The sequence below is a fragment of the Pan paniscus genome, chromosome 3 (assembly GCF_029289425.2).
Source record: "Pan paniscus chromosome 3, NHGRI_mPanPan1-v2.0_pri, whole genome shotgun sequence".
NCBI classification, from domain to species: Eukaryota; Metazoa; Chordata; class Mammalia; order Primates; family Hominidae; genus Pan; species Pan paniscus.
The window spans coordinates 2,668,725-2,680,950 of NC_073252.2; the positions used below are offsets into that span (position 1 = coordinate 2,668,725).

A 12,226-nucleotide genomic window follows, 5' to 3' on the forward strand; every position below is an offset into this window, starting at 1 on the left:
AACACAGGAAGGAGCAGCTTCTGGGCCCCACCGCGGGCAGCTGTGGCCTCTGCCTGTCCGGCTCAAAGCGGTCGCTGTGGATGACGAGGAACAAGACGGGAGCCGCTGGTGGTGTGGGGCTGCAGGGTCCCAGTGAGCATCCCAGAGGGGCGGCCTTAGGAACAGCTGCCCACTCAGCACTCACCCGCTCAGCACTCACCCGCCCTGCTCGAGGCTCGCTGCACAGATGGTTGCAGTGGCAGCCTGGTGCACCCCACGGTTCCTCGTATCCACAGCCTGGCTCTGCGGCTAGATGCCTGCCTCTGTGGGGGCTCACAGCTGGCCACTCCCCTGGACAGGCCTGCTCCCTGGACTCCGGCTTTGGGCTCTTATGCCCACTCGCCCTTCCTCCCTCCTTCAATCCAAGCCCCCTTCACCTCCTGGGGGTCCCTCACTCCCTTTCCAGGCTCTCCCGCTGTCCTCAGCCCGAGGGGACCCCACGCCAGTGCCTCCAGGAGAGGACCCGCGGGACAAAGCCTTTGCCAACAGAAGCCCCAGCCTCCCTCCCCAGCCTCCCTCCCCAGCCTCCCTCCCCAACCTCCCTCCCTCGGCCTCCCTCCCCCGGCCTCCCTCCCCCGGCCTCCCTCCCTCGGCCTCCCTCCCCCGGCCTCCCTCCCCAACCTCCCTCCCCAACCTCCCTCCCCCGGCCTCCCTCCCCCGGCCTCCCTCCCCAGCCTCCCTCCCCAGCCTCCCTCCCCAACCTCCCTCCCCAACCTCCCTCCCCAGCCTCCCTCCCCCGGCCTCCCTCCCCCGGCCTCCCTCCCTCGGCCTCCCTCCCCCGGCCTCCCTCCCCAACCTCCCTCCCCAACCTCCCTCCCCCGGCCTCCCTCCCCCGGCCTCCCTCCCCCGGCCTCCCTCCCCAACCTCCCTCCCCAACCTCCCTCCCCAGCCTCCCTCCCCAGCCTCCCTCCCCAACCTCCCTCCCTCGGCCTCCCTCCCCAGCCTCCCTCCCCAGCCTCCCTCCCCAACCTCCCTCCCCAGCCTCCCTCCCCAACCTCCCTCCCCAGCCTCCCTCCCCAGCCTCCCTCCCCAACCTCCCTCCCTCGGCCTCCCTCCCCAGCCTCCCTCCCCAGCCTCCCTCCCCAACCTCCCTCCCCAGCCTCCCTCCCCAGCCTCCCTCCCCAGCCTCCCTCCCCAGCCTCCCTCCCCAACCTCCCTCCCTCGGCCTCCCCCGCAGCACTGGCCTCCCCTGCTGCCCTTCCTTGACCCCCCACACTCCCCCACCTCCCTCCCCAAGCTGCCCTCCCACCTCCCCCCACCTCCCTCCTCTGGCCTCCCCTACCCTGATCCCCCAGCCCCTGCCTCCCCTTGCCTCCCAGGATGAAAGCCTAGGACAGAAGGAGGAGCAGAGGTTTGGCCACCAGCAGGTGGACTGAGGTTGGCAAGCAGGACACAGATGACACTGGTTGGGGGAAGTGGCTGCTGCTCTGTGGTCGCCTGTACTCGGGCAAACACGGGCAGCAGACTCAGTGTGAAAGTCCAGAAACACAGTGTGCCTGGGGTGCGGCCTGCGGGGAGGGTCAGCTGGGGTCACCTGCACACTCCAGGCCCGACCTTTAAGAGGAAGTCCAGCCAGGGCCCCACCGGCGCGTTGACACGGGCATGAGTGGGCGGGTGGCTTGGTGCCACACCTCAAAGCACTCGCGGAGAACTTTTTACAAGGACAGCAGAGCTGTTCATTTGCTGTGAGTGCCCTTGGGACACGGAGACACCTGTACCTGAGGCAAAGGCTCCCAGCGCCCTGCGCCCTGGTGGAAACAAGGCCGGCTCGCAGGATCTTTGCTGTTCTGTTTTTTAAACAAAGAGAAGAATAAGGACCAAAACTGCCTGTCATTTTCTTCAAGTGAGTTTGGCCACAGAGAGACACTTGTCTAGAAAAGAAAAACAATGTCACCAAATCCTGTGGCCCATGGGAAGGGGCGCTCTGTGCTCTGGGGTGGCCTCTCCCCGCCAGGACACTTCCCTCCAAGGCACCTTGTCGCTGGCCACTGGGGACACCCCGCCCTCCAGCCCTGAGGTCTTCAGGTGAAAGGAAGTTCCCTGAGTCTAACAGCAGGAGGATTTCCGAGCCTCCCTCCAAGCCTCCCTCTGGCGCGATGTGAGGCTCACTCTCTCTGGTTTGCTAACTTTGTGAAAGACGCAACCTCTGCGAGGACACGGGAAGGACAGCGCAGGAAACAGGCCAGGCCCTGAGCTATTGGAGGGGACTCTGGGGAGCCAGGGCCCAGCAGATAGAGACCACGCTGGAGCCCTCCCTGAGGAGGTGGCACCAGGACCTAGGGGAGTGAGCGGCCTGGCCCAGGGGTGTCCAGACTGGCCCCGGCAGCAGCCCCCATTGCTCCCCACTCCAACAAGGGGTGTTCGGCGCATCCTGGGGTTAAGCACTTCTGTCCCCTGCAGGCCCCGCCGCTGGCCCCAGCCCACTGCACTGCCACCGCCCTGCGTGCTCCCACCTCTGCACCCCCATTTCCCATGGGAGGGGTATCCATGCTCAACCCCAGTGCACTGCCACGTGTGCCTGTGCCCCGGGGTCCCCTGGGGGTCCTCAGCATGGCCTCAGTGAGGTCTCTCCAGCCTGAGCCTGGACCAGTCTTGGCCTCTGTGCCCACCCCCAACTCCCTGACCACTTCACTGACATCCACATCTCTACGGGCATCTCTCTCAAGGGCTCCCCATCCCCTACTCTGCCCAGTCCCACACCTGCTGACTGCTGCCCACTGGACCCTCCCCCCTTCCCCCTTCCCCCTCCCCCTCCCCCTTCCCCCTCCCCCCTCCCCTTCTCCCTCCCCCTTCCCCCTTCCCCCTCCCCCTTCCCCCTCCCCTTCCCCTTCCCCCCTCCCCCTCCCCCTTCCCCTCCCCCTTCCCCCCTCCCCCCTTCCCCCTCCCCCCCAGCTACAAGCTCCACTAAGCTCTCTGTGGTCCACTCACTCCTCTGCCCCTGTGACCACCCGCCTGGCAGGGGCATGGGGAATCCCCATCTGGAGTCAGGGTGTGGATGAGCAGCCTGACCCCTGGGCTCTAACCTTGGCCCCAGGCAGCTCAGAGACGCTAAGCAGGTGACCCCGCGCATCCTGCCTCGGTGGATTTCAGGCCTGAGCTTCCATGTGCTGTGTTCACGTCCTTGAGCCCCACAGGACCCTACAGGCTGCCTTGAGTTCCCTGCTCTCCCAGACGGCCCCGCTGGCAGGAAAGGTTCCACACAGGTATTCCATCAGCCAGACCAACTGCCCCCACCTGCCCTTCAACCCAATGTGCTTCACCTCCCTGCCAGCCCCCAAATTATTCAAACAAGCCAATCACATCCTCCTGAGGGACCCGGGGGGCAGCTCGTCCTCTTGTTACCACCAAGTCTGCCTCCCACAGCCCCTGCGTGGCCACTCTGTTCCGAGCATGACCCCTGTGTGACCCTCATGGTCTCCTGTGACTAATGAGCTCACCTGTGGATCTCACCTGTCCAGTGGCAGGTGGCAGGTGTTAGGCCACCTTGCCCTATCTAGGGTGACAGAGCCTCCCTCACCAGCAAGGTGAACAGGGGGCACTCAGGACACGTGGTCCCCTGGTCTGCTGAGGGCCGACAGCAGGCCTGCCTGTCACTGATCGGGACAGCTGAGCGGCCACCGTGAGGTGGAGACGCCATGGACCGGCACCCGCATGGGACCTGGCACCATCAGCCCTGCCCGTCCCGCAGGTTTCTGCAGAGGTCCTGGGCACAGGAGGCACTCACCACACGATGGCCAGCCTGGGGATGCTGAACATGAGGGCCGGCTCGTAGTCATCAATCATGTCCTGAGTCAGGTACCCGAAGTCCAGGGCCCTGTCCGGGGAGACGGACAGTGAGCAGCATGAGGGCTGGCCCACCACAGCCACAGGTTGGACCCCAGCAGGGACAGGCAGTGCGCTCAATCTGTACCTGCAGCCACGCGTGGTGGCCACGTCAAGAGGTGACACACGCCACCCCCAGTCCTCATATGTGCAAGGGGCTGGGACTGCAGGAAAAGGCCACACACTTCCCTAAATACCCTGGCAGGTGGCTCCAGCTTGACCTTTCCATGTGCCAGTCCCCACCTCTGCCCCAGGAGGCAGGGGCAGGGAGGATGTGTGAGGACAGCTATGATGCCCAGCAAAGACAGTAAGGCAACCCAGAGGACAGCTCTGCTCAGCCAGGAAACCGAAACAACTCCGGTGTCAAGAATGAACATGGAACAAAACTACTGCCCCAAACAATTCAACACTTCCCTGAGAAACCAGCTTCCTTTCTCCTCCCCGGGGCTTGCGGAGGGCTTTTCCTGCACCTCGTGAGCAGGCCTGCTGGCATCGTGACTTTTCAAAATAAAAGGAATTTCCCGTCATCTTATTTTCTGATAATTTGAAATATCTCTCAAAGCACAAATAGTAAAAATTTGCTTTTTAAAAATAACAAACATACAATGTGATAATAGTCAATTTCAAATCTTCCAAACACCATAGTACCACTTGAACAAGAGAAACATCAAGGTTACATCTTAACCCCAAAGTCCATTGAGAAAACCAGACTCCAAATTACTGTACAAAGCCTGATAAGAATATTGATGGCTTCCCCCTGCCCCTCCACTCCCAAAAAAAGAAACACTTATTCAACAGACTTAAAACTCAGCAAAAACTCATTCCTGGACTGGGGAGGTGGGGAGTGAGGATTGAGGAGTGAAGATGTGAGGATTGAGGAGGTGAGGAGTGAGAATGTGAGAAATAAGGAGCTAAGGAGTAAGGAGGTGAGGAGTAAGGAGGTGAGGAATGATGAGATGAGGAGTGAGGAGGTGAGGAGTGAGGAGATGAGGAGGTGAGGAGGTGTGGATTGAGGAGGTGAGGAGTGAGAAGGTGAGGAGGGAGGAGGTGAAGAGTGAGGAGGTGAGGTGAGGAGTTAGGAGGTGGGGAAGTGAGGAGGTGAGTGAGGAGGTGAGGAGTGAGGGGGTGAGGAGTTAGGAGGTGAGGAGTAAGGAGGTGAGGAGTTAGGAGGTGGGGAAGTGAGGAGGTGAGGAGTGAGGATGTGAGGAGTGAGGAGGTGAGGAGTTAGGAGGTGAGGAGTGAGGAGGTGAGGAGTTAGGAGGTGGGGAAGTGAGGAGGTGAGGAGTGAGGACGTGAGGAGTGAGGAGGTGAGGAGTGAGGGGGTGAGGAAGGTGACAAGGTTTGGACGTCCAATCCGTCATGCCAGAGCCTTCCAGCTTTTGTCCTCTGACACGTGTCTTCACCTGCAGGATCTGACCTTCTGGCCGACAGAAAAGCGACCGTGGGGCGGTGGAAGGGGGCCGGGCAGAGGTGAAGGCAGGGGTGGCCTCTACCCTCTGCCCACCTGTGAGGAGAAGCCGGATGTAGTGTGGGAAGACACGTCTGGGGCCTTCCATCTGGGGCACTCCCGAGACACAGCAGGTTCCCCCAGAGCTGCCCTCTGCCCCGGGCCTGGAGTGAGGCAGGGACTCCCCAGATGCTGCCCCCAGCCCCTAAGCATCCCTGTGCTCACCTCTCCACCGTCTCGCAGAAGAGCACGATGACCTCCTGCTGCACGTAGTACTCCCTGGGGGACTTCACAGGCACCATGGCCGAGACGTAGCTGCAAACACAGGGAGACCTGTGAGGCTGCACCTGGGCTGTGGCGGGGCCTCTCCAAAACAGAGTGGGGGGGCATCTTCAATTAAAGCTGCAATACTGGGCAAGGTGGGGGCGGGGGCCTCACGCCTGTAATCCCAGCACGTTGGGAGGCTGAGGTGGGAGGATGGCTTGAGCCCAGGAGTTGGAGGCACCACAGCAAGACCTCATCTCTACAAAAAATAAAAAAGTCGGGTGTGGTGGTGGCAGGCACCTACAGTCTCTGCTACTTGGGAGGCTGAGGTGGGAGGATCACTTGTGCCCAGGAGTTGGAGGCTGCAGTGAATGGTGATGGTGCCACTGCATTCCAGGCTGGGTGACAAAGCAAGACCTTGTCTCTTAAAATACACACACACACACACACACACACACACCCTACACCACCATCCCATTTCGGCAGTTTCATAGTACACAGCTCCTGCCAGCCAGGCCTACCCCAGGCCTTCCCTCGAAACCCCAGCCCTGCCCATGCGGGACAGTTGTGCCAGCTCCCAGGGCTCACCCTGGAGCCTGACCACCCTGGACCCAGTGCTGCCCATGTGCGGGACCATCCCCCACCTTGGCACCAGCCTTAACGGGCGAGAGAGAAACGAATGAACGCGTGCACGGGTGGGTGAACAACCCGCAGCCCCACATGAACCTCCGCACGTGGACCTCCACAGCCACGGAAGCCAGCCCAGGCTGGGCACAGCGGCTTGCAGGAGGCCTGCCAGTGGCTCTGAGACGTGAAGGCTTGTCCAACCCTTCCCCAGATGAGAGCACTTTCTTTCCTTCTAAACCACCAACTCTAGGCCAGGTGCAGTAGCTCACGCCTGTAATCCCAGCACTTTGGGAGGCCAAGGCCAGCAGATCACTTGAGGTCAGGCATTTGAGACCAGGCTGGCCAACATGGTAAAACCCTGTATCTACTGAAAACACAAAAAAATTAGCCAGGCGTGGTGGTGGTCACCTGTAATCCCAGCTACTTGGGAGGCTGAGGCAGGAGAATGGCTTGAACTCTGGAGGTGGAGGTCGCGGTGAGCTGAGATCGTGCCACTGCACTCCAGCCTGGGCAACAGAGTGAGACTCCGTCTCAGAAAATAAATAAATAAATAAATAAATCACTAACTCTTATTTTTTCTTATGGAAGCTGATTTAGAAAATCTGGGGAAGACAAGAAAATAAAACTCGATTGTCCGTGCTCTTGCTTCCTGCAGAGGACTGCCCTTAATGCATTGGTTGATCTCCTAGGGGCCAGTAGATTACAAGATGAAAAATTGTTATTAACTGAACCTCTGCGGACACCATCTGCCTCCGTTTTTTGTTTGTTGTTGTTGTTGTTTTGAGATGGAGTCTCACTCTCTCGCCCAGGCTGGAATGCAGTGGCTGGATCTCAGCTCACTGTAGCCTCTGCCTCCCGGGTTCAAGCGATTCTCTTGCCTCAGCTTCCTGAGTGGCGCGCCACCAGGCCCGGCTAATTTTTTGTATTTTTTTTTTAGTAGAGATGGGGTGTCACCGCGTTAGCCAGGATGGTCTCGATCTTCTGACCTCATGATCCGCCTGCCTCGGCCTCTCAACGTGCTGGGATTACAGGCGTGAGCCACCGCACCCGCCTGGCTGCCTCTGTTTTCTTCTCACCTGTGACGTCTCTTCATCTTCCGAGGCATCATGCATGTCTGGCCCCTCGGGCCTCTCCAAAGCCCTTCCCCTGGAGGCCCACGGCGGCCAGATCCACACCTGTGTCCTCTGTGCTCACCCCACTCCCTGGAAAGATGCCCCACCTCACCTCCAAGCTGTGCTCTCCAGGGCTTAGCCCCACCCACAGGCGGCCCTGAACCTGCCTGGCTCCTCCCTCTGTGGAATTTTCCAGCTTGAAGTATCAGGGTGAGCCCCGGAAGCTGGCACAACCGTCCCCCAGCTCATACAGCCAGGGCTGTGGACCCACAGCTGCAGTACCTGAGCTCAAACTCCGCGAACAGGACGTCGAAGTGCCTCAGCGCTTCCCTCATCTTCTCTGTGTAGGTGTTCAGGTCCCGCAGCGCCTGGTCACGGAGGGCGCTCCGCACGTCCTCCAGGCTGCGCGTCAGCTCCTTGGCCAGCGGGCGCATGGCCATGCTCTCCAGCTCCCGGTTCATGATGATGGAGCCGGCGGCCAGGCACTGCGGGAGGGGACGCACTCAGGGAGGGGCCCGGGTGAGGGCCAGGCTCTCAGGGGTCGACGGCCCGGGGAACCTGACTGCGCACCTCGGGGCCCCTCTTCTCACCCCACAGCACAGGCCAGCTCGTGTTCCCGGTCCCCGCAGGAGGTTTTTCTTACATTCAGAGCAATCGTGAGGGCGATAACCGATGTCCCCCAATGTGACCCACGGGGTCCTCACAGGGCCCCAGGAGCAGGGAGGGCAGGGCATGGCAGGGCAGGTAAGGGCAGGGGAGGGGAGGGCAGGGGAGGGGAGAGGAGGGGAGGGGAAGGTGGACTGAGGCCCTTGGGTCTGGGGGCTCCCTGCAGGAGGAACCCTGGTCATGTGACTCTTTTCCCCTCCCCGTCCAGGCCACAGGGATGAAGGTCAAGGAGCCTGGAGCTTCCAGGCTCCACAATCAGGTCTGTGCTCCCAGGGATGAAGCAGCCGGGCTGATCCGGGCCCGAGGTCCCCAGCCTATCTAGGGAGCCACAGACACCACCTGTCAAGTTGCTCACTGCCAGAGAAACGCAACCTTCCCTGGAACGCAGACTCATCAGTGTGAGAGTCCGTGGGCTCCTGGGCAGGTAAGGAGGGCTCCTCCGCACCCACAAATCCACCCATGTCTGCCCTGGGCGCTGCGAGGCCGCTCCCCAGCGTGCGCTCAGCAACTGGGAATTTCACCAAGCTGCCCTCTGGCACAGGGGCTGAGTCCAGGCCCTGGTAGACCTGTTGTCACAGGGAGGCTTGTCTAGAGGCCGGGGCCTCACCAGGTTTAGGATAGAACCAATCCACCTGCTGTTCCCTCAGGGATGATCAAGTGATGCAGGACAAGAAGCCATTTCCCAGGTGACAGAATGAGACGGCTGCTGATCTCCAGGCCCACGCTGCAGGTGGGCACAGAGCTTGGGGCACCAGGACCACGCAAGGAGCTATGCCCACCCCTGTGCATGCATGCCCCTGCCAGGCCAGCCGGGCACAGAACACGCTCCATCTCATGACTGCCCCAGGACCCACTCCACGGAGGTGGAAACTGAGGCTGGGGAGGAGGGAGAACCTGCCCGCAGGCCCCTGTAACTAACCCAAGCCTCGGCAGAGGACACCCCAACCAGGTGGCTCAGAAGGTGGGGTGGGCAGGGTGGACACAGGGATGGGGCAGCGTGGGATGAAGACTCCGCACCCCAGGGATTCCTAGAAAGGGGAGGCGGGCAGGATGGGGACGGCACAATAGAGAGGGTGGCGGTGTCGGGGCTGAGGTCAGGCTCGGGAGCACGGCAAGGGGAGGAGGCTGGGGAGTCCACATGGTGGGGGCCTGGGGGAGACTGTTCCCGCCACCTCGAAGGGCACCTTCCTCTCGGTGCCTCAGTTTCCTGATTGGGAGATGAAGATGAAGATGACAGGCTATTGCCACATGTGGCCCGCGTGGGGCTGCAGCACAGCTCCCCAGCCCCCGCTGCTGCCCATGCTGCAGGGCGGGAGGGGAACACTTGTTCCTGATGTGGGCATTACTGCCATTAAAAACCACTTTTAGGTCCTGGCTGTCTGGGGGCCTGCGAACCTCATAAAAACCACATGGGAAATTTCATTTGTATGTATAGTTTTGGGGGCACCAGTTCATGGCTTTCCCAGATCCTCCAGGGGTGCACGGCCTACCAGGCTCAGACCACACCACGTAACCCAGAGTGGACGGAGCTCTTGGAGGAGACACCAGGTCCCGGCACCTGCAGGCGCCCATACACAAGGTTCGCAGGGACATGGCTAGACGCCACCCCACATCAGGACCTCCGAACCCAGGTGGCCACCCGCTACCTCGGCACCGAACCACAGCTGGCCGGCCAGGTTGTCGTGCCGGATCTCTTCAGGGAACTTGGCGCAGAAGTCTCTGGGGGCGCGGTCCTGGGGGATGCACTCATCCATGATCTGGTTAATGATGTTCAACACATTGTCCTGAAACAGAAGACAGGAGAAAGTGCGCCAATCGCTGTGTCCAGCTGGCGGCCGCCATGTCCTGCTGGAAAACACGCACGGTGCATGTGACTGTTTTTTAGGATTATTAAAGTGATAGAGGAGGCTAGGCATGGTGGCTCATGCCTATAATGCCAGCACTTTGGGAGGCCGAGGCGGGTGGTTTACCTGAGGTTAGGAGTTCGAGACCAGCCTGGCCAACATGGCGAAACCCCATCTCTACTAAAAATACAAAAATTAGCCGGGCGTGGTAGTGCACACCTGTAATCCCAGCTATTAGGGAGGCTGAGGCAGGAGAATCACTTGAACCAGGGAGGCGGAGGTTGCAGTGAGCCGAGATGGTGCCATCGCACTCCAGCCGGGGCAATAAAGAGCAGCAACCGCAGGAGCCATGGGCTCAGACGGACTCTCAGCCGGCTGGGGACCTGCAAAGCCCTCGTCTTCCCTGAAGCTCAGTGCATTCCTCTGTAGAGTCAGGGACACAGACCACGTCTTAGGGTCAGAAGAGTGCAGTTACGTCAAGGCCAGGCACAGCTGGGGCCTGCTCCTCCATCCAGGGTGGCATCCCCTCCCACCTCCTCTGGAACCAGCAGATCAATTACAGCAACGCCTAAGTCAGTCTGCACTGGAAGGGGGTGCTGCTTTCACAACATGGAGACCCTGACTCCATCCCTCATGGCTGTTCAACCAGGGACAGGTCACTTCGCCTCTCTGATCAGCCAGGTCCCCTTCTGTAAGCCTCAATACACAGCAACTTCTGGCTTTTTGTTTATTTTTAGAGGCAGGGTCTGGCTTTGTCACTCAGGCTGGAGTGAAGTGGCGCAATCATAGCTTACGACAGCCTCAAACTCCAGGGCTCCAGCCATCCTCCAGCCTCAGCCTCCCGAGAGGCTGGGATTACCAGAGTGAGCCAGCATCCCTGGAAGCAGCTTCTACTTTAAAGACTCTTTAAAATTATTTTACTTTATTTCCTTATGTTCAAAATATAAAGTATAACAGACTGTTTTGAACACTTTGTGTATATGAGGGAAAGAAGCCCATTTTTTTACATCTTAAATTGCATTCCATCCTTTTCTGTAAACTTGTCCTATTCTTTAAACATTGACTATTCATTCTGTAGGTTACAAAAACACTGGAAGCTTAACTTTTGCTTTAATTTGTTAAATATGAAATCAATACACATTCATCCTAGGAAAACTGGAACCAATGGGAAAGGAGAGAAGTGGGGAAAATGTCCTTGGGGAAATATGACCGCAGGTGGGACACAGTTCCTTCTAATTCTCATCTTCCGAGGGCCTGTTTTCAGCCAACGTTGAGACGATCCATGTACATGATACTGCCTTCTGCTGTTGTAGCTGCTGCAACATGTTATTACATCTGTCACATAACCAATTTTTGATGGATGGTGACATGCAATTCCAGCATATGGACCGTCCTGTTAACTCACTCCTTTGTCTTCTGCTGGACACTGACGATGTGCCTAATCCTCCACCTCCACGCAATGCTGCCCTCACTACTGTGGTGCATGATGCTCCGAGTGTGGATTACTTCCTTAGGACCCACTGATTGCTAGAAATGGAATTACAATGTCAAAAGTGCAAACTGCGTTTCCAGGCTCTAATGAGATACTGCCAAATGGCTTTCCAGAAAGAGCACACTAATTGACACTCTCACCTTGGCAATTTTTAATCTCGACCATCCCTCCTGAGGCTTGACTTTCATTTTTCTTAGGAAGAGATACGAAAACTCACTATGAGTGGGGAAGCATGACCCTTCTCAGGCAAGAAATCATGCACTAAACTCTGAAGGAAATTCTGCACTATAAGAAAAATGTTAAGCCTTTATAATACAAAAAATAAAAATAAAATTCAACCAATAAGTGGGACTACTGTCACTTCTTTTTAAAAGGTTTTCTGGGTAGGAAGGTCCCTTGCTCATGATTCAACAAACAAATGAGCAAACAATGGCAATCACAGCAACAGGCGGTGCACAGTAAGCCCCAGCTGTGATGATGAAGAGTCCAGGATCTGAGGCTCAGCCAGGTGGCACAGCTTGTCTAAGGCTGTAGTGCTCAGCCCAGGTGGCACGGCTTGTCTAAGGCTGTAGTGCTCAGCCCAGGTGGCACGGCTTGTCTAAGGCTGAGGAGCCTTTCGTGCTCAGCCCAGGTGGCACAGCTTGCCCAAGGCTGAGGAGCTTTTAGTGCTCAGCCCAGGTGGCACGGCTTGTCTAAGGCTGAGGAGCCTTTCGTGGCCGTGCTTGGATTCATTGCTCAGCCTTCCTGGTCTGCTAGAACATAGCTGCTGAGGGAAGGGTCTTCTGTTATTCACGATGAGTCTCCAGTGCCTAGAACAGTGCCTCACACACAGTATGCTGCAAGAAACACTTGCTAGGACTTCTAACGCCAGCCAAGATGGAGTAATAGGAACTCAGTTTACCCCAATCCCAAG

The 12,226-nt window shown here is 58.6% G+C and overlaps 1 protein-coding gene across 13 annotated transcripts in view; it reads right to left on the bottom strand.

Annotated features, from left to right (window-relative positions):
* The window catches only part of ZFYVE28 (zinc finger FYVE-type containing 28), a 152,535-nt gene that overhangs the window by 65,332 nt on the left and 74,977 nt on the right, over positions 1 to 12,226 (bottom strand). For 9 of the 13 annotated variants that reach the window (XM_003812941.5, XM_008965486.5, XM_034958207.3 and 6 more), the window contains 4 exons: positions 9,624 to 9,761; positions 7,594 to 7,796; positions 5,534 to 5,623; positions 3,764 to 3,853 (listed from right to left, as the gene is read on the bottom strand). In XM_003812941.5, coding sequence (XP_003812989.3) covers positions 3,764 to 3,853; positions 5,534 to 5,623; positions 7,594 to 7,796; positions 9,624 to 9,761 — 521 coding nt within the window. Of the gene's footprint in view, positions 1 to 1,380; positions 1,827 to 3,763; positions 3,854 to 5,533; positions 5,624 to 7,593; positions 7,797 to 9,623; positions 9,762 to 12,226 lie in introns of those variants that run through there. The other 4 variants (XM_057302019.2, XM_034958206.3, XM_034958211.3 and 1 more) reach the window with 3 other exon arrangements.